The sequence below is a fragment of the Podospora pseudocomata genome, chromosome 4, assembly GCF_035222375.1.
Source record: "Podospora pseudocomata strain CBS 415.72m chromosome 4, whole genome shotgun sequence".
NCBI lineage: Eukaryota > Fungi > Ascomycota > Sordariomycetes > Sordariales > Podosporaceae > Podospora > Podospora pseudocomata.
The window spans coordinates 1482910-1503664 of NC_085888.1; the positions used below are offsets into that span (position 1 = coordinate 1482910).

The 20755-nt window shown below is 53.6% G+C and overlaps 8 protein-coding genes across 8 annotated transcripts; 5 read left to right on the plus strand and 3 right to left on the minus strand.

Moving 5' to 3' along the window:
- Positions 1–567: 567 nt before the first annotated feature.
- Positions 568–1402, plus strand: QC762_403635 (uncharacterized protein; the record flags this gene model as incomplete). Its single annotated transcript, XM_062889820.1, has 2 exons — positions 568–689; positions 756–1402. 2 exons carry the CDS (start codon positions 568–570, stop codon positions 1306–1308), a joined length of 675 nt encoding a protein of 224 aa, XP_062743427.1. The 3' UTR covers positions 1309–1402.
- Positions 1403–2089: 687 nt separating this feature from the next.
- Positions 2090–3832, plus strand: QC762_403630 (uncharacterized protein; the record flags this gene model as incomplete). Its single annotated transcript, XM_062889819.1, has 1 exon — positions 2090–3832. One exon carries the CDS (start codon positions 2090–2092, stop codon positions 3830–3832), a length of 1743 nt encoding a protein of 580 aa, XP_062743428.1.
- A 1000-nt stretch (positions 3833–4832) lies between these two features.
- QC762_0065760 (uncharacterized protein) lies at positions 4833–6095 on the plus strand (the record flags this gene model as incomplete). The annotated part of the gene is made up of 1 exon (XM_062883676.1): positions 4833–6095. The coding sequence occupies one exon, from the start codon at positions 4833–4835 to the stop codon at positions 6093–6095; it is 1263 nt and encodes a 420-aa protein (XP_062743429.1).
- A 3725-nt stretch (positions 6096–9820) lies between these two features.
- On the plus strand, positions 9821–12378 carry QC762_403600 (uncharacterized protein; the record flags this gene model as incomplete). The annotated part of the gene is made up of 3 exons (XM_062889818.1): positions 9821–10225; positions 10281–10664; positions 10714–12378. The coding sequence occupies 3 exons, from the start codon at positions 9821–9823 to the stop codon at positions 12376–12378; spliced, it is 2454 nt and encodes an 817-aa protein (XP_062743430.1).
- Positions 12379–12745: 367 nt separating this feature from the next.
- On the minus strand, positions 12746–13666 carry QC762_403595 (uncharacterized protein; the record flags this gene model as incomplete). Its single annotated transcript, XM_062889817.1, has 1 exon — positions 12746–13666. One exon carries the CDS (start codon positions 13664–13666, stop codon positions 12746–12748), a length of 921 nt encoding a protein of 306 aa, XP_062743431.1.
- Positions 13667–13724: 58 nt separating this feature from the next.
- rpl13 (60S ribosomal protein L13) lies at positions 13725–15811 on the plus strand. Its single transcript, XM_062889816.1, has 5 exons — positions 13725–14302; positions 14405–14438; positions 14563–14609; positions 14697–14794; positions 14863–15811. Exons 1-5 carry the CDS (start codon positions 14300–14302, stop codon positions 15320–15322), a joined length of 642 nt encoding a protein of 213 aa, XP_062743432.1. The 5' UTR covers positions 13725–14299; the 3' UTR covers positions 15323–15811.
- QC762_403580 (uncharacterized protein) lies at positions 15643–18465 on the minus strand. The gene is made up of 5 exons (XM_062889815.1): positions 18070–18465; positions 17869–18015; positions 17689–17811; positions 17498–17632; positions 15643–17436 (listed from the first exon to the last, which is right to left on the minus strand). The coding sequence occupies exons 1-5, from the start codon at positions 18236–18238 to the stop codon at positions 15881–15883; spliced, it is 2130 nt and encodes a 709-aa protein (XP_062743433.1). The 5' UTR covers positions 18239–18465; the 3' UTR covers positions 15643–15880.
- A 135-nt stretch (positions 18466–18600) lies between these two features.
- On the minus strand, positions 18601–20323 carry QC762_403570 (uncharacterized protein). Its single transcript, XM_062889814.1, has 2 exons — positions 19106–20323; positions 18601–19053 (listed from the first exon to the last, which is right to left on the minus strand). The coding sequence occupies exons 1-2, from the start codon at positions 20054–20056 to the stop codon at positions 18727–18729; spliced, it is 1278 nt and encodes a 425-aa protein (XP_062743434.1). The 5' UTR covers positions 20057–20323; the 3' UTR covers positions 18601–18726.
- Positions 20324–20755: the final 432 nt, after the last annotated feature.

Consider the following 20755-nt stretch of genomic DNA (forward strand, 5'->3'; position numbering starts at 1 on the left):
TTTGGGTTGATTATGGATATTGTTGGCGGGTTGAAGTTGGATAGGGGTCAGGTGCGTGGTGCGGTTAACTAGATATCTTCTCGAGGTTTTACACATATACCACAGCAAGTATTTTTTAATTTTGTAATTCTCGACATAAAAACACAATACAAAAGACATTAAAAGATCAAACAAAGCACACATTGGCGTTCTCAAAATCCAAGCATCAAACGGAGATGTCCTTGTATCACCCCTTTCAGCTGACAAGTCCCAAGACGGTCTAGCCTCATCCCAGGAAATCTCACACCAGCCTACCCCGGAAAACACAAGTTCCCTGCATACGGGATACGGGAGTTTCGAGATGAGATGATGGCAAAGCATCATCGTTCTTCTTTTTTTAAATCCCATCTTTTTCCTCTCTCTCTCTCTCTCTCTTTCTCTCCTCTTTCACTCATCACCATCGTCACTCTTTTCTTTGGTGTGCTTTGATCAATCTGTCCATCGTGACATTACACTCTTTTACACATCACTCACACACAATCACTCGTTTTACACTGAACATACAGTCTACACTCGCTCACCTTCAAAATGCACCACCAAACCCTCCTCCCCATCCTTGCCCTCGCCCTCGGCGCAGCAGCCAAAACTGACATCGGAGGCTGCGTCTCTACCAAGGTCCCCTACATGACGCAGGATACGTTGGTGTACAGGTATGCCCTGCCCTTTCCCCGGCCCCCTACCTACCTATTCCCCCCCAATCTAACATCCCCATTTAGCTCCCTCCTCTGGTACCTCCCCGACACAGGCGAAATCTGCGAAATCCTCGACTGCGGCGGCGGCCGCGCACCCCCAAAGACCAACGTCCCTGGTTGTGGAAACTACGCCGGGACAGAGGAGTACAAGCCGAGGTTCTGGACTGGGTTCAACGCTGAGCCGACTACTACTAGTGTGGTTGCGAAGCCGACGACGGAGGTGAAGACTGCGACGACGGGTGTGGAGGCGACGACTACGAAGAAGAGTGAGGTGCCGGTTGAGACGGGGGCTGTCGGTAATGAGGAGGAGGAGACGGAGGCACCCAAGCCGACGACGTTGGTTACTGTTTCGACTAGTGCTGATGGGAGTGCTGTGACGAGGACGGTGGAGGAGGTTGTGGAGAGTACTGAGGGGGCGGATGCTGAGGGGGCGCAGGATGGGGGTGTTGCTGAGGGTGAGAGGAGCAGCAGCAGTGGCAGTAGTACTTCGGTTTCGACTGCGGGTGCGGCGCCGACGGGGGTGGTGATGATGGGAGTTGTGGCTGGTGTTGCGGCGGGGATGGCTTTTGTTGCCTAGAGGGTGTTGGTACCTGTGAATTAGTTTGGATAGTAATTATGCGTTTAAACTCCAAAGGGAGGGATTGAATCAAGACGAAACTGCATGTTGGCACAGCTTCTCCGCACTGCCCTGCCTTGGAATGCAAGCTTAGCCAGGCTTCTTTGTTGGAGTCGTCGGCGGGCTCAAGGCGGTATCGGATGGCAGTAATCACGTTTTCGGCTTAGTGACACAGGCCAACCCCTTCTAATTTTCCATTCCACCCTCATTCACAGGGCAACGGCAGAAGCACCCGCCGTGCTCCTCCACCCAAGCGCCGTCGATTCCACCGACAGCCCACCAAAACACACCTCAACCAACCCTCTCTCACGTCCCTCCTCCAGCCGGCCCGCTGTCAACACGCTGCCCACTGCCCGCCCCGGAGAGCTTCGTTCACTTGACCATCGCCGTCGCGTCGTCGTGTCACTTGGCTGTCGTGAATATCAAGCACCGCAGCGAACCAGGTCCGAGTGACGTGTCCCAGTGGATTCTCAGAAGAACCAAGCCCAAGCTGCACCTCCAACTCAGTCTCGCATCAACCACAACCACAAACGCCCCCGGTCGCAGACGAGCCGGCTCATTTGCACCAGCACCCCTCATTCCTCTACAGTTCGCTCGTTATTCTTTTGTCGTCCGCTTCCCTGCCTGGCTGTCTACCTAGCAAATTTGTGAGCGGCCAGACGTATCGATTGCAATCGCCGCTTCCAAACACTCGACCGACCGACCAATTGACTGAACTACCCCCCAAACAAACAACCAAAACATGGCGTCGGACTCGGACCAGTCCTCGCAGATCATGGTGAATGGCATTCGCTATGAAGATCGCCTCATGGTCGATGGACCTAGCACGCCCCTCGACGACGATACAATCATCCCCATGTCGCAGCAGAGCATCCCGGCTACCGAGATGCCCAACTCCCCGCTGAACCACACTACCGCGTCTTTCCGATCTGACAGCACCGACGATCTTGCCGTACCCGCCGTTATTCCCTCGTCTCTCACCCCACCCCCCTCCTCACAAGTACCTGGCGTCGCCGCCGCCGCTCCCTTCAACGCCCAGGCCTTCAATGGATCTTCACAGCTCACTGGTATCGTCTCGCCCCCAGAAACCGGCCTGGCAGCAGTCAAGAGAGAAGATGGCGTGCCTGGATACATGACACCGACGCAGGAACAAATTTCAGAGGCATCCCCCGAGACCCTTCGTCGCATGCTCCAGAGCCTGGTGGCCGAACACGCTCAGGTCAAGATGCAGGCAGCCCACCACCGCATGCAGAACGTGCTGCTCACATTCCAGGCCCAAGAAGACGCGAACCGAGCGCAAGTCGAGCACGAGCTCACCAGACGGGAGGTGGACGTTTTGCAAAAGGCCGAATCAGCTCGGCAAGCCCGGCGCGAAATCAGCACAGCGACCGAAACCGCACAGGCGCGGTACATGAAGCTCGAGGAGATGTACAAGGAGTTGGTAGAGGAAAACAAGGCGCTCAACCAGCGGCTTAGGGGCGCCAGGAAGGTTTTGGAGGAGCGCGCCGACCAGATTGCCAGCTTGCAGGAGGATCGGGAGGTCATGCTCAACCGCATCCGGGAGAACCGTGAACACTTTCATATCCTCTGTAGTCCTGGGGGTATGTTCCATGGGGCTCTGACGCCCAAGGTCACACAGGCGCAGAGCCCTCAACAGCAGCGGGCTACACCGCGACAAACGCCTAGGTCAGCACAGAAGGAGGTCCATCATCGGGGCCGTGGTCACAATTTGGCCGATCTGCTTGAAGCACTCAGCCAGGATAACAACAGCGCGCCATCGACGCCAATCACTGGTCACCGTCCACGGGCCGCCGTAGGACCTAAGCACACTCGAAACGTACAGTCCATGTCTTCCCTCCCTACCACGCCGGTGCGATTTCGCGGTGATAACGGAGGATTATTACCATCAGCCGACCTAGTTCCCCAGACCGAACCACCACAGCGATTTCCTCGATTTTTGGCCCACACTCCCACCGCACCCAAGAGTGCTGAGCGTGAGCGACGCAGGAGTAGGGAGTCGACCATCTCGGCGGATGATAACGAGGAGTTGGCACGGCAAGCACTAAGGTCCATTACTACTGCGGCACCATTTGCCCCCCGTGCGTCTGTCAGCTCGCAGCGGTCTCGCGGGTCACAGAGGGTACAAGATGGGGAGGTGGAAGAGGAAGAGATTTATGAAAGTCAGGCCAGCCAGGCCGCGTCGGAGATGTTGAGGTGGGATCCGAGGGAGAGCTTCGAGGTTGCGGCTTCGGTACAAAACTCACGAGATGGGACGCCAGCCGCGGCGGATAAGAGCGCGAAGCTTCAGGCGAAGCTGTTTGGGCCATTGAATAAGAGCGGTGGTGCTTTGGCCGGGAGTGGGAAGAGGAAGCTTGGTGAGCTTGAGCGGACTATGGATGTCTATGCCGTTGGTGGTGTCCAAAGCAAAAAGTTGAGAGATGGAAGGGTTGGGCTGGGGATACAGTACAGCCAGGAGTCGGCTTGAGAAATGGGATGAAACAGGATGGGTGCGAGGGGCCGTCGCAGCGATGGAAGACATTGGCCTAGGGGGATCTTGTCTCTATTTGCTTCTGGGGACCTTTGCTTTTATGGAGTTGGAGTTTCTTGATATAAGATGGGCACAGATTGCTTTTGATTGCGGTCGGGTGTGGTGGTTCATTCATGGGGTCATGATTATGGCCGGGCTTTACAGCCCTTGCTTCTTGCATGTGTTGGTTTATTCTACGTTTGGATATGATCAAAAGTGCCATCATTTGCTGAGGTGTAGATATCTTGATGACTGGGCGTTTTCGTTCAGGTGAAAAAGGGTCAAGAATGGGGTGGGATAGGATTGCAAGCAGGGTAATATGGAACATATATACTAGCATTGTTGCTGTCACCAAAGGCCCGGCTCGGAGAAGATATGTACACTATGGCCGGACCGAGCCGGATCTCTTGCAACGTCAATGACAAGTGTTCGGAAACCCATCCCGGGGATGGCTCCAGTTTGCAGGCGCCTCGTGATCCATCTCCCGGTGACAGATTTATGGGTGTGGGGACCCCGCATGCCGAAATCGAGTGCCGCCCACCCCCAGTCCGCTGCCCGCAGTGCCCGAATTTGCCTCCCGGGTTTGCGATTTTCCCCAGCTGCGTCCCCAGCATGCCCAGTTGCCGGGGGACATGGTGGGCGGTTGAGGTCTGGTGTGGAATCCACGTCCCCGGTTTCGCGGCCGCGAGAAAACCCGATTATTTTTATTTACTTTTGTTTTGTTTCCGGTTTCTTACTTTTGCCTCCTTTTTACTTCTTTTCTTTTTGGTTTTATCTGAACGATACCCTCCACGTCCGTCCGTTTGACTGTAGCTGCCTGCTGTCTGTCGTCTTGGTGTAGCGTTCCGATCTCTTCACTCACCAACACAACTGCCGAACTCACAACCCCCTCCTATACCGGCCTGCCTTTTTTTCCACCACCCACCAAGCCACATCTCAGGAAAAAACAACCGCCAAAATGTCCCTCCCCCGCGGCCTCAAATCCGTCCTCACCAAAGCCCCCACCGACGTGGTCATCCTCTCTGCCCTCCGCACCCCCATCACAAGGTCTTACAAGGGCGGCCTGAAAGACGCCTACCCCGAAGAGTTGCTGTCCACCGTCCTCAAAGCCACCCTCGACGCCAACCCCAATCTCGACCCGAAACTCATCGAGGATGTCGCCGTCGGCGTGGTCCTCAACGAGCTCGGCGGGTCTAAGGCTGCCCGCATGGCGCTCAACCACACCCCCGGTTTTGACACGAGCTCCACCTCCCTTTACACCGCCAACCGGGCTTGTGCCTCGTCGCTGCAGGCGATCACCTTGGTTGCGAGCCAGATCAAGACCGAGATGATCAGTGTTGGTATTGGAGCCGGTATGGAGAGCATGACAAGGAACTACGGCACGAGGGCGATTCCAGTTGATGTCTGGCCTGAGTTGAAGGAGAGTCCCGTAAAAGAGGCGAGGGATTGCGTGATGAGCATGGGGATCACGAGTGAGAATGTTGCCGAGAGGTATAACGTCTCGAGGGAGGACCAGGATGCCCTGGCTGTGGAGTCTCATGCTCGTGCTGCCCGCGCGGTGAAGGAGGGGTGGTTTGACAAGGAGGTTGTTCCTGTCCACACCAGGTTCCAAGAGGTGGATAAGCAGGGGAATAAAGTTGGGGAGGAGCAGAGGGTGATTGTGACAAAGGATGACGGGATCAGGGAGGGGGTCACGCTTGACAAGCTGGCGAAGCTGAAGCCGGCGTTCAAGCCTGATGGGAGGAGCACGGCGGGGAATTCCAGCCAGGTTAGCGATGGGGCTGCGGCGGCGCTGTTGATGAGACGGAGTACCGCTACTGAGCTTGGGTTGACGGGGCAGATTATGGGCAAGTTTGTTGCTAGTGCTGTTGCGGGGTGCAAGCCGGATGAGATGGGGATTGGGCCTGCGATTGCGATTCCTAAGTTGTTGAACCAGCTTGGGTTGAAGAGTGAGGATGTTGATCGGTGGGAGATTAACGAGGCGTTTGCTTCCCAGGCGCTGTACTGTGTGAGGGAGTTGGGGTTGGAGAAGGAGTTGGTGGCTGGCAAGGTCAACCCTGATGGCGGTGCTATCGCGCTGGGTCATCCTCTTGGTGCTACTGGTGCGAGAATGGTCAGCACGCTCATGCATGGTCTCCAGAGGACGGGTGGTGAGGTTGGTGTTGTGAGCATGTGCATTGGTACTGGTATGGGTATGGCTGGTGTTTTCGTTCGGGAGTAAGCAAACCAAGAGGGGGGTGGGTGTGGTAGCATAGCATCCTGTACGATTTAGTGTCTTGGTTAGGTACTGGGTTGGAAAATTGGGAATGGATAATGAAGACATGTGTGTACATTATAAATGTTACCCTGTATGCTGTGTATAAAAATCATAACGGACCTGTTTCCACTACTCTGGGCATGTGTTCTTGTCGCCACTCCTTAGGCGAGATCACATACGTCATACTATATTTATCCATCTAAGGTCTTATAAGACTCAAGATCCAAAGAAGCTATGGTTTCACATACACGAGCTTGGATTATGAACAAAGAAGACTGGGGTTATCAAGACAAGAAAATGTAACATCGTGTTACCTAGGGTGTGATGCTAAAATTAAAAGGAGGGGGGGGGGCGGAACTGTATTGAGAACATTGAGATATAAAGATCTTCTATAGATTTAGTGGGTAGCATCCGTCCCAACTATGTTAGTGGTTTCTCTGCCACCTTGTTGGCCTCAAAAATTGCATCAGAGTGTGGATGCAGTTGAATAACACGCTAGTCGTCAAACTCATGACTACCCTAGGCAGGTAGGTATATTGTCTCTTTATTTATGGTTCATGGATTCACAATTTGCTTGTAGCGTTTGTTTAATGATTTCCTTCCCCAATCCCTGACTGCTATACGTATACAGTCTGTCTGTTGGCTATATGGGAATGAGTTGGACCTACTCTTCCTGTTGAGGGGGAAACGTAAACATTGGCCAAGGCCTGAGCGAAAAATGTTTATTCAACCTACAGAGTATGACAATGGCACATTACCCGGTTCGTGCGACTGGCCAGAGCATCTGGATTAGAGTTGTAAACTCGTCTCCATGCTCCCATGTATCATGTGTTAAATAGGTGCATTCACACCAATACATTCGAGAAAAGTTCATCAATTAGTCCATTCTACTCATAATACACAAACATAATCTTCCTTTGAAAAGAATTTCCCAACGTCCTGTTTCCGTCACCGCTGGCTTCCTTAACCAAAATCAACACAAATCAGAACAAAAATAGCGGGTATCTAATAAGTCCTCAAACCATTCCCTCCAAGCCAACAATCAACTCCATTCCCTTCCCCCTTCAACGCAAGTAGCATCGCTCGAGTACTCAATCGACAAGAAATAAATCCCTTCTCCACCAGGACACTAGTAGGTTTTAAGCCGCTAGTGTAGCCCTAGTGACTAGCGGTTGGTGATGTCATCTTCCTCTGATTTTCAAGAGGGGATGAAGTGGGCAAAGATATCGAGGGGAAAGGTATGATGTGAAAAGGTTTCGGTGAGGTGTTGGTGAGATGGAGGTCACGGGGCTGTCCCGTGATATGACTCCTGGCTGGCGAGGGGCGAGTGGTGTAGGGTGTAGTAAGAAAGAGGCGCATTGAGAGCGCTGTCCTCATGTGAAGGCTTCCACCGGGGAAGATGACTGTATCGAGGTGACTGGCGCTTAGACGCACTCGCCGCATTGGGGGTGCTGGCAGTGGACACAGGAGTTGCTGATGACGAGCATAGCTCCGCACTGGCAGCAGCGAGGTTGGTAGGCAGACATTATGGAGGTGTTTGCAAGGGTACTAGCTCGAGGCTGCGATGCTGAACAGAGATTATGTTTGTCTTGATGTTTGAGCAGATGGCAGGACTGGAGCAGTGATGGTAGGGAAGAGAAAGAAAAAAAGTGCAGCCTAGCTACGCGGTTGGGGGTTACCGAGCTATATACTGAAACTCAAAGGTCAGGACTGCCTTGGGGTGGCAAGTTTCCCCGGAAGGTGTGGGCGTTTAGGTGATGGCTTGGAGGTCGAGGTCGCATGACCACAACGAATAGGAAGCCAGGCTGAGGCCGGTTTCCGGAGAAGCGGGAGATGACTTGGGGTGTCTTTGTTCCCCAGGCGCCCTGTTGACCGAGAATTGTCTTGGAAAACACCCTTGGATCAGCAGCTTTTCTCTGGGGAAATCGTGAGATGGACCTCAAAGAAGGTTCAAAATGGCCTGGTGCGAACTGCAATGTCTCCCACAGTCCATGCAGTGCATCCCCTGGCCGCAGTAGCTTGGGTGTGATCGAAGCTTCCCCGCAGCTAATCAAGCTCTCAGGATTGGCTGCGTCACCAGACTGTCACCAATCAGAGAAAGCCATGAGCTTTCGAGATTTGGTAACGTTTTGTTTCGTGGGGGCTGCCGGAATCCCCCGGAGCGACACCATCACCACCCTCACCATTCCCAGCCCTGTGGTTCGCCGCCGTCGTGGCCGGCAACTTTCTATTGAGTGGGGGATCGTCCGAATAGGGAAGAAACGACCCCGAAGACCCTGTGGGACACGCGATCAAAGAAACGCACTGACGGGACTGACGTGGGTGGTGTATCCGATGTTGAGTTGCCGCCGAGAAGATGCCGCCTCGACAATTCCTTTGTAGGACACGAAGCTCTCATTCTGGGCCGAGAACTGTCGACACGATTATGAGAGAAGCGGGAATGCTGGGTAACTGAGATGAAGCACAGCACCTCCGATGGGGAGAGATACACGAGGCTCAAACACATGTTCGGGGGCTCCCAAGCGTCGGTGACCGAATCAGCACGAAGGAAGAGGGCTGACTTGTTGCATCTCTAAGAAACTGAGATGCTGGAAATGGCAATGAAGTGAAGTAAGGTGGAATGTGGAGATTGGCTGCCACCCAGCCGGGGCTCAAAATTCCAGCCACACGCAGTTGTGTGGCAGGTGGCGGTATGCTCAGACAATCTCACTCCACTAACCCACCACAAGGCACACACGGCCAACCGTGCCAACCCACACAACAGAGGCAACTTGCAGGATCCGACCCAGGAAGTGGAATTAAAAAGTGCTCCAATCACCCGCCGAGGCATTCCCGTTGGCGTCTCATCCCTCCAGATCTTTTGACTTGGGGTGCCTGTCTTTTCCAATTGCTTGAACAATGCTCAGATGCTAAGAATTAATGCCGATTAGGTTTGCAGGAATTCCCGAGGGGGCAATTCGAGGTCCGAGAAGTCGAGGCCGCATTTACAAATTTGGCTGGTGTTGTCGACGGCTCCCTCGACGTGGCAACGCCGCAATGCCCGCCAACACTTCACCAGCCTCTGCAAAGGAGCGGCCAGGCCCGGCCACGATGAGGACAGCACTACTAGTCAGCCGCCGCATCTCACCGCATCTCCGTTTCCCGAGTATGATGGAACAATAGCGTTCGGAGCTGGTTCCAACCGGCACTTTGAAGGCAGCATTTCAGCCACACGGTGGAGGAATTCGAGGTAGGCTGTGCTGCCGTATATCCGCCAGCAACAGAATTCCTTCTATGAATGGCTTTTGGCAGTGGGCATCTCGAAAGCCGTCATCCACTTCGCGGTGGGTCATGCGAGGACTTCCTGACACATGAAAGCGGCACAAGGCATTCCTGATGGCCTCCCGGGATAGGGGCCTCTTGTTTGTAGTGATCCTCTAGGTATTCAAAGAAGCTTTATAACCATCTCACTTTTGACGTTGCACATTCAGTCCTCATCTCACCATTCAGACGCCGTCAGCAACTCGACATTGGTGGCCTGCAGCATCTACTTAGCCAGTGATACATACCTCTTTTGATCCTACTGATCCTCCACCTCACACTCCTATTTAGGCCGCCTTTGCGTTCGGTTCAACACCTTGGGAACCGGGAATATACCTCCTGACCTCACCTACACACAGAAAAGCCTTTTTTCCAGCTCAATAACCATCATGGTCCGAATCAATCTTTGTAACTGGGGAAGGACGCCTAGTGCCTCGAATTCGACACTACCCCTGAGAACCCGAGAGAAGGAGGAGCTCCCAAGATCACAATCGATGCTTCAGATCCACCCTCTTGAGACCGAAGATGGTGTATTAATCAAGATTGACCCACCCAAAGAACCCGAGCTTGAAGACTTACGAGAACGAAACCATGTGCCTCTTGATTTGGTCCTCTCGATCGATGTGTCAGGCAGCATGGGTGCAGATGCACCTGTTCCAGCAAAGAACGGTACAGAAGGAGAGCATTATGGCTTGTCGGTGCTGGATCTTGTGAGGCACGCAGCCAAGACTATCTTGGAGACATTGGACGATCATGACAGGTTGGGGATTGTGACGTTCAGCACCAGCAGCAAGGCAAGTTTACGTCTGTGTGCGCCTTAAAGACCTCAAGACTAACAACTGAAAATAGGTGGTTCGAGAACTCACATACATGACACCAGCCAACAAGGCCAAGATCCTCAAGCAGCTTGATGCGTTACAGCCGTTATCCATGACCAATCTTTGGCATGGTATCGGTGATGGCCTCAGTTTGTTCAATAACAATCTCAAGGCAGTCAATGACCGTCGCAACCCTGGCAGTGGCCGAGTACCGGCCTTGTTAGTTCTCACAGATGGCATGCCGAATCACCAGTGCCCAAATCAGGGATATGTCGCCAAACTCAGGCAGTGGAGTACCCTTCCTGCCTCCATTCACACTTTTGGATTTGGGTATAGCTTGCGATCTGGTCTGCTCAAGTCGATTGCCGAGGTCGGCGGTGGCAACTACTCCTTCATTCCAGATGCCGGCATGATTGTAAGTTTTATTATCATTTGGTTTGAATTCAGAGCACTAACGAATCCAGGGAACTGTCTTTGTACATGCTGTCGCTAATCTCCAGTCAACTTTCGCAACCAATGCCGAACTCCAGCTCACCTACCCAGCGCCGCTGGAGCTCAGACAGACAACAGGCGATGCCGTGGAGAAACAACAACCATTTTCACCATCTGGGGACGACTCTCCCAATACAATTCTCTATATCTCCCTCGGCAACCTCCAATACGGCCAATCCCGAGAAATCTACCTCAGCTACAACTGCACCTCAGAGTACATCAAGTCCGTCAAGACCAGAAAAAGCTCTACCCCGCTCCCAACCATCACAGCAGTCCTCAAATTTCACGAAGACACCCACTCCTTCAACCCCAACCAACCCACCCGTCTCACCGCCAAACGCAACATCACCGACCACTCCGTCTCCCTCCCCCCTGCCGAAATAGCCTACCACATCTCCCGCTCCTCCCTCATCTCCTTCATCTCCAAGTTTTTCCCCCTCGACTTCGAAAACGAGCACCAACCCCTCTCCGACCTCCCCGACGACATTCCGTCCCAACTCACCGCCCTCGTCAACTCCCTCCCCGCCGTGAAATACACCACCACCCACCCAGGCTGCAAATCCCTCCTCATCGACCTCTGCGGCCTCAACATCGACCCCTTAACCACCCCCCCCTCATCCTGGACCGGTCAGATCTCCCTCGCCCTGACAAACACGCAATATTACTTCCGCTGGGGAAAACACTACCTCCCCTCCCTAGCCGGCGCCCACGCCCGCCAAATCTGCAACACCTTCAAAGACGCCGGCCCAAAACAATACGGAGCCCACTCCCCTTTATTCATCACCTGCAGAGACACACTAGATGACGCGTTCGACCACCTCCCCGCCCCAAAGCCGAGCAATGCCCTGCCACCAGTCTACGCCCGGTACACCCCCGCCTCCGATTCCCCGCCGGCGTACGACACCCAGGATTATAGAGACGAAGGCTGGAAGTGGGGCAGCGGTGCTGGCAACAGTGGTGATGTATACAACACCGCCAACGTCACAATCAACATGTCAGATTACAATGACGAAGAAGGGGCTTGTTTTGCCGGTTTCACCCTCGTCACGTTGGCAAACGGCAACAGCGTCAAGATTGGTTCTTTGCGAAGGGGGGCAAGGGTGTTGACTCCGAGGGGAGAGAGAAAGGTTGCTGCGGTGATGAAAACCCCCGTGAGAAGAATGGGGATGACAGTTGTTCAGGGGGGACGGCAAAGGTTTTTGGTTACGGGGTGGCATCCTGTTAGGGTTGGGGAAAAGTGGGTGTTCCCGCAGGAGATGAAGGCGGGGGGGAGGGTGAGGTATACGGGGTTTATTTACTCTGTTTTGCTTGAAAGGGACGACGACGTGGAGGCGCATGCGATGATGTTGGGTGGGGGAGGGGTTTGGGGGGTTACGTTGGGGCATGGGATGACCGGTTCTTCGACCGCGGGGGATGATGTGAGGGCTCATGGGTTCTTTGGGGATTATGACATGGTTGGGAGGGCGCTGTCGGGGCTGCAGAGACTGGGTAATGGGTTGGTCCTTGGAGGTGGGGTGGTGAGAGATCCGGTGAATGGGTTGGTGAATGGGTTCAAGAGGGCTGTGGTCACTCAGACGCCAGGGCCTGTTGCCAGAGGGAGTTGTGGGAAGCAGAGGAAGATGATGTTGTACGCTTAGCATTTTGTATCAACAGCACATGCCTAAGTAACACTTATCTTGTATTTAAATAAATATATGTCGTCATTATCAATACACTTGGTCAGCATGTTGACAGGTGGTCAATGCTATGGAGCGTAACATGTGTGTTCAATTTGCTAGTTATCGCAGAACAGAGTTTTGATACAGCTCATGCTCAACAGATCTGTATAGGTATGACGCTACCACATATCCCATCCCAATCTGCATCCTTCAAGGTAGGTATCCTTCAGTCAGAGATAAGATAGGTTCCCCACTTGAATCTGCTCCTCCCATTACTAGATCACCATATCCCTTCCTTGATATTGTAACAATCCATAAACATGGTCAAGCGCTGGAGTATCTTCAGCTACTCTCGCTTCCCATATTTCTCTGTGAGGTGATCGAGCAGCTCCTCGCCCGTCTTGAACTCCCAAGCATCGCTGCTCTGATCGCTGTTCACAATCGCCTCGACAGCATCAGCAATATCCCAAAAAGCATCGCCATCAAGGAAAAACAAGATGTAGCAGATCTTGACCTTCTCCGTTTTGAAGGTGTCTGGCTTGTCGCTCCAGGCGCGGGTGATGTCGCGTTTCCAGAGCATAAAGTTGAAATACCGAACATACTTGTTAGGCTCGGAGCCATCAAATCGGGTGGGCTCTTTGGCGGTTTCTTTCTTTTCGGTACCGGCCATCTCTTGATCGGGCTTTGTGTCACTGGCTTCGAGGTCGGTAACCTTTCTCTTCAAGTTGCTGATCTCATGATTCAGACTGGCATTCTTGTTCTTCAAATCCCGAATTTGCTTGTTGGAGTATCCAGCCAGCTCATTCCAGATTCCAAGCAGGCTACCCAGGCCGCCAGGACGAGCAATGTGAGGGTGGTGGATGTTGACTCCCAGATGCTGGAGGACGTCGAGCCTGGAGAGGACCTCGGGTTGTACCTCGAGGGTGGCATAGATGTTCTTGTAGAATGGCAGCGCTTTTCGGAGTTCATTACGGACGTCGGCGATGTCCTGAGTGGACCAAGACACTGCATTTAATTGGGAGGAAAAGGATTTTGGGGGACCCCTGGGAACAGAGACGGCGCGATTGAACGGGGCTGGGCTGGTGATGGTAGAAGGGGACCCAAAAGACACTTGAACATGAGGGGCCAGCGAATTCGGGGGAGGGGTCGCGCTGGTGGAAGACATCGCGGGGTTAGCTTGGGAATCGACGGCGCCTTGAGGACAGTTCTCAGTCCTGTTGCTGGGAGGCGTTTGGAATCCGTTCAAGGACTTCTGGTCAGAGGCCATCGTGACAGTCAAAGTCAACACACGCAAGATGTTGAGCGAGAGAATCGTAGCAGAGAGAAGAAGGAAGCCGGGAAATGAGTGGATTCAACCATGATCAAGCGTGTCACTCTTAAACGGAAGGAACGATGCTCAGACAATAAAGTTCGCGAGGCAGCTAGCTACAGCCATACTCCGTATGGCCTTCACACACTGACAAAGGCATGGATGGTACCTCATTATGTCTAGATAGTCGTTCATCACAATTCCATTCTTATCCAAAGTAATCTGGCGCAGAGAATACTGACGGGATCTCTCCAGAATCAGAGCTGTGGATGCTGTTGCAAATAACAGCATGGTGTTGTTGCCGCTCCTTCCTCGGTGTTGATGATGTTGCAGAGTGACAGGGGGCAGGGAGAACAGCTGCTTGCCAACTGGTCTCCACCCGGCTGCCGCACAGGCCATCTGCGCCGACTGCCCCACTTCCTCTGGTGCGGGCCAATCTGAATTTCACACCGCTTTCATAGGGTTTTCAAGCCCTGCCAAAAATTTGGTGAGCGCCCTTCAAGCAGAGCCACCTCCCAAATTGCATCTTGCACGACCGGTGATACTTTCGACAACAGAGGGACCAGAGGGGCTTGATCCACAACATTCACAATGGTGAGTACCCTCGTTGTTGCAAACGACGGCATCATCGATTGCTGCCGTCGATGGCCCAATTGCTGTTTGTCGATTTACTGACCGAGTCTCTTCGAAATCCAGGCGATCAAGCACAACCAGCAGATTCCCAACAACCGTAAGCAATATCCATCTACACATCCCAGTCCAGCGACCGACAGCGACTCCGACGAGACGATGACGATGCCAAACCCGGGCTACGAAGATTTTGGAGGAACACAGCGACTAACATCGAATTTCAGATTTCCGCAAGGATTGGCAGAGGCGCGTGCGGTGCCACTTCGACCAGGTTCGTAATCATCGATCGAGCTGGGGATAGCGGCCGATAATCTCGAAACACATGGGAACCTCAATTCTGACGTGATGGAAAATATAGCCCGGCAAGAAGGTCACCCGCCGTCTGGCGCGCCGTGCGAAGGCTGCTGCCGTTGCCCCTCGCCCCGTCGACAAGCTCCGCCCCATCGTCAGATGCCCGTGAGTTTATTCCAGCAGCAACGGAGGAATGTGTAGTGGAGGATGTGGTCTAACGAGATTCTGTGCAGCACCATCAAGTATAACCGCCGGACACGCCTCGGCCGTGGTTTCTCCCTCGCTGAGCTCAAGGCCGCCGGTATCCCCAAGCTTTATGCTCCCACCATCGGCATTGCCGTCGACCCCCGCCGTGCCAACCTCTCCGAGGAGTCCCTTGCCGCCAATGTCGAGCGCCTCAAGGCCTACAAGGCCCGCTTGATCGTCTTCCCCCGCAAGTCCAACAAGGTCAAAAAGGCCGACACCCCCAAGGACCAGCAGTCCGGCGAGACCGTCAAGACCATTGCCTCCGCTTTCGGTCTTGGTACCCCTCTTGCTCCTGGCTTCACCGAGATCTCCAAGAGCGACCTCCCCAAGAACGTCGAGGGCGGTGCCTACAAGGCCCTCCGCAAGGCCAGATCCGATGCCCGCTACCAGGGCATCCGCGAGAAGCGCGCCAAGGACAAGGCCGACGAGGAGAAGGCCAAGAAATAGGCGTCTGGTTCTTCTTTTTGTGTTGGGGTGCAACGGTTAGGAATGATTCCCTGAGGTGTTCATTGGGCTGGTTCTACTGGTCTGCATTTCTGCTTTTCCCGGTATCCCGGACGGGAACAATAAAACGTTCTCTCTCCATGGCTGTGTAGTTCGGGGGCAGACCCTCGGGTTCGGGCAGATAACACGCATCATAGGGATTTAGAGCATTCACAAAATGAATGGACAAAGGGAAAAAAAAGCATGATTGATGGCCACACATGATTTTCGGGTGATCAGCGGTAATTGACTGGGTTTTTCTACAAATAATGGTTCAGTTATGAATGCTGTTTACATGTTTCGCTGTTACAACGCTGTACAGGTTGTCCCTCTGGAGTTTACTGCCACTGATATACCTCCATCAACTCTGAACAGTCACACATCCAGGCTTTATACGTGATAATAGAAGCGTTCCCCCTCAGGCAAGCCAGACGGGGAGTTCGACCCCCAAGTGTTCACCTCCAACATGGTTCCAGGCGTGGGAGGTCTCGAAGACATGCGCACATATCCCCCAGGTACCTCCTACACCTGGCTCGTCCCCTCCCTATCCTTCACCACCAACTCCCCTCCTCTCTCCAGCACGGCCTCGACCAGCCTCCTCCTAGCAGGTGACATCTGATCTTTGAACATCCCTAGCAACATAGCCATCAGCACCAGGGCATTCTCCCTGTCAACCTTGACCATCCTCTTCGGCTGCTTCTGCGCCTGGGCGTCAGCCTGCTGAGGTTCCAGTCCCAACCCCTGGACCAACTCCGTAACTTCCTTTGTCTCTTTCTTCTCATCATTCTTACCCTGCTTCTCCTCTTCAATCTCTTCCACTCTGTTGTCACCAGTCCCAAGAAACTTGCCCACCATCTCATCATCCCCCGTCGCAGCCTTCACAATCGCCTTCAAAACCCCCTCTTCCGCTGCCGTGTCTTCCACCACCTTGAGCGCCATGTTGGACCCCTCAGGGTGTTGACTCGCCATGAGCGCCAAAACAGTAATTGCATCCGACCTGACAGACGGCCACTTTGCCTGCGTGAGCATCGTCGTAAACGACCCAGCAATAATGTCCGAGTGTGTCTTGTAGAACTCCTCCAGCTCCCCCGAGGACCCCAGCACCCCAGGATCCTGAGACAAGACTCTACAAACCGCCGAAACCACCGCCCTGGCAGCCTCAAGCTTGGTAGGATCCTCGTTTGGAGAGCCAGTAGCCGAGCGGTACAGCAGGTCAAGGTTCGTCCTGTATGTAGCCGTCTCCCCCTGAGAAGATGACTCCGCTGAAGCCAGGCCGTTCTCATCCTTCTCGTCAGAGGCAATCGACACCGGTTTGCAAACCAACCTCAAATTCTCCCTACACCCCACAAGCAACAACCTCCCCAAGCTCACAGCAGCAAACATCATACTCGGCTGACTATTCCCAAACCCCTCCCACAACCCAGCCAAAGTCCCACTCTTCAACAACATCTCCCCCAACACCGGTTTATTCGCCGCCGGGATAGCCAAGTTCTTCGCAAACCCCAACGCAGCATGCGTCAGCTGCAAGCTCGGCCGCTCTCCCTGCCTCACCTTCCCGGGGACTGACCTCCCCAAAATTTTCACCATCCCTTCACCAACTCTCGGCAACAACTTCTTAGTCGACTCATCACTCCTCCCTAAATTCCCCAACGCCAAACAAGCCGCGTTCTGCAACTGAGGGAACTTCTCCAATTCCAACCACCCCACCAACGTCCCCACCTCCTCACTATCAATCCCATACACATCCCCAAACCCTTCCACGTCGGTAATATCCGCAAAGAGCGTCACAAATCCATGCTGAACTTGCTGCAGCTGCTCCTTCGTCTCCTCTTCTACATCCTCCCCCGCGGTCTCAAACCTGATATACGACTGCAAAAACGCTTCTTGCAATAGCCTAAAGTGCTTGTTTTGGATAAAAAACACCTGGAGGCCTCTATTGACGAGGTAGGAGAGGGCAGAGGTGCAGATCGACAAGAAGATTTCCCGATCGAGGGGGGACGAGAGGCGGTCCTCTTTGTTGATGGCCAGGGTGAGGAGGGCGGCGGGGGTGCGGGGGTAGCAGATTTTGAACTCGGATTCTACAAAGGGTGGGTGGCGGTTAGCTGGTTGCTATGGGCATGCGAGGAAGGGGGGAAATACCATGGTTTGTGAGGAGTTCAAGGACGGTCATGATTTGGGTGAGGTGGGCCTCGCATGCTCGGAGGCGTTCGCCGGGGATGAGGTCGATGAGGACTTTGCTTAGTGCTGCGTTGGAGACTTGGAGTTGGGCTGAGCCTAGGAGGAGTGTTAGGGATAGAGAGGAAGGGGAAAGGGAAGGGGAAGGGGCTTACTGTAATCTACGCAGACGTTGAGCATGGTGATGACGGCAAAAGGGAGAAGGTGGTCCTCAGAGAGAAACATCTTGAGCATGTTTGTCAGCTTGCCAGAGGCGACCACGACCTTTCTGTTCTCATCTAGACCGTTTGTCAGTACCAGGTTCACTTTGCACATGATGTGAAGTAGCCACTCACCATTGTCAACACAGGCATTGGCAATAACCCTCAAAGCCTGTTTGTTGAGTGGATGAGACCCTTGAAAGACACCGTCATAGTAGACGGGAACAGTGTCCAGAAGGAATGACAGAAGCCCCGACTTCCCAATGACTTCTCTCCATGATGCTACACACAAAGTCAGCAACGTCCCAGAAATATGAGCTTTGCAAAAAAACTTACGGTCTCTAGCAGCAACAGCAAATTGACCAGAAATGCAAGCGAGCGCATCTCGATCGGCGCGTGGCAAAAGTGTAACCAGCTTTCTCAGCACTGCTTCCCAGAATTTCGGCTTCTCCCCGGGGTTGCCCTTGAGAATGAGGGCAACCTGCTCTTCCAAAGGGAGAGGCATCTTGGTGATGATTCTGCGGCTGATGTGATAAACACTTATTAATGAATGTAGTGGGATGTAACTGATACCCAAGACTGATTGGTAAGATGTCGATACGGCTTCACTGGTGGTGATGCTGGGCTATTGTTATTAGAAAGAGAAGAAGAGAACAGGCAGAGGTTCAGTCCTCGTTTGCTTTCACTTAATTTGGTAGGGTCCAACTTCATCAGAATGGCAGTTGAAGGTCAGTTGTGACTTCCCAACATTAAACAAGTGCAGTCACGGTGAGCAATGTGGTCCGTGCACATGACATTTGGGGCGTTGGCCACTTCCCCCTTTGTTTGGTGGATCTTGGATTATGCACCAACACGACGGCAAAAAGACTGACAAAACAGACACAATTCTCATGTTGTTACATCGACACCTGAGTTTTGTCTACATTATACATGTTACACAGGGATATCCTCAGCGGTAATATACACACAGCAACTCAGCAGGTTCCGGCAGCTCTATTTCGCACCCGTAACCCACTTCTTCTCGATCGCATTGTCGATATTGGCAGTGCCAATAACAGGGAGGCCGCGTCTCTCGAGCTCCTCTCGGATAACCTTCCAGCGACCCACCATCTTCTCCTTGTCGATGGGTGTGACTCTGCGGGGGAACACCTTTACGTTGGGTAGAGACTGGAAGAGCTGCTTGTTCTCAATCTCCTCGGCGAGCTTCTTGGCCTTGGGTGGCTTCACGATCTCCTTGAGAAGAACACCACCGGAATTGATAGCGACCAACTTGCCATCTGGAATCCTGTGTCCAGTAAGCTTGTAGATGCGCTTGGCAACCTATCATATGGTTAGCACTGGTTTGTTGTGCAAAAAAGAGGGCCAGACTCACAAAATATTTGTAGATGAGGTCCTTGATCATGGGCCGCTTCCATTCATGGCCAATTTCCTTCAATAGCGCCCGGGCCTCTTCAGTACTGATAACATGGTCCGCCGAGTCCTCTGTTGCGTCAACTTCCTCCTTGACCTCGGTCTCGGTCTCTTGCCCGGAAGCGACACCTGTCTCGGCTTCCTCCTTGGTCTCCTCCGTTATCTCAGCTACTCGCTCAGAAGCGACAGCTGTAACTTCCTCCTTGGCCTCCACAACCTCAGCCTCTTGCTCCGGGGTGACAGCTGCCTCGAGCTGTTCCTTGGCTTCCTCCGTTACCTCAGCCTCTTGCTCGGCGGCAGTAGCTGTCTCGACGTCTTCGGTTGGCTTCAATATAAGAGTGCCATGTGAGCCACCGCACAGCTTGGTTTGAACAGTGGTGGCCGTCAATGCCGCGGGGCCCCACCCGGACTCGAGCAGAGCATCCCTAGCGGGAGTCGTGTCCGGCGTGTTCATTTGCCGTCTCGCAACCATGGCCTCAACCAACGCACGGTAAACCGCCACCTCGAGAACGGCTGGGTCGGTAATCTTCTCTGCGGGGCCATAACCAACCCACTGCCTGCCAACACCATAGTTGTCTGGGTTCTCCCACCAACCATCCAGTCCACCCACTTCCTCCAGCTCTAATCCATCTTGTGCCGGCTCGTATGCGGGGTCGGTGATCTTGTCTGGGCGGACGGCAGCCTTCCGTGCTTGTGGGGGTGGTTTGAGACCCTGTGGTGGGGTGTAGGCTTCAACAGCGTCGGAGCGGGGGAGGGACGTGGAAAGAGTTCGCCTTTGAAGGGATTGGGTCTTTGTGGAGGAAGAGGAAGTCGTCGCGACGGCAGCCACAGCGGTGGTGGTACGGATATGGGTCGGAGAGGAGCAGCACAGGCTCGCGGAGACGGCGCCCCGTAACCTCGGGAGATGGCGCATGGTTTGTGTATTCTTTTCGGAGCGAGGAGGCGGGCTATTGGTGTCCCAATTGATCAAAACAGTTGGGAGGCTCAGGCACTGGGAGAGGTTGTCGGTATTTCGCTCTGCCCGGTCCTCTCAAATCTCGAATCCCAAACGCAGAGTGGACGACAGGCACCTCGGGCGATGAGCGCTCAACATTCCAGGCCAAAATTTCCATCGGATGCCAAGCACTTTTTACAACATGTGGAGCAATGAACCGGGGAAAAGAGACGGTGCATCAGCCACACTTTCTCCAACTACCCGTGTGGCTTACGTGCGAGATTCAGCAAAATACAGCTAAGACATGGTAGCTCCAGCCACATATCCGACGAGCTGGGTTAGCTCAATTCAAAAAAAACTTGCTTGGCGCATCATTGGATGATCAGAGGTTGACGAACGACTTTTTGGGATCCCGAAGAACTGCCCGTCGAGAGCTTTCAATTCGTCTGCTCGTCCACCACCACCTGTTCCCACCGGCAACGACCACGATCTTTTGCTCTCGTAGCATATACCTGTACCTACGAGCTCCTCAACTCCAGGGACCAGCCTCACAACTTCTCTACCAGCTACCTAACACCCCGCCTTGATCTCAAGCTTCTTCAACCAAACCCGATTCATCCCGCATCCGGGGATATCTTTCCCACCACCACCACCACCACCACCACCGCCACCACCACC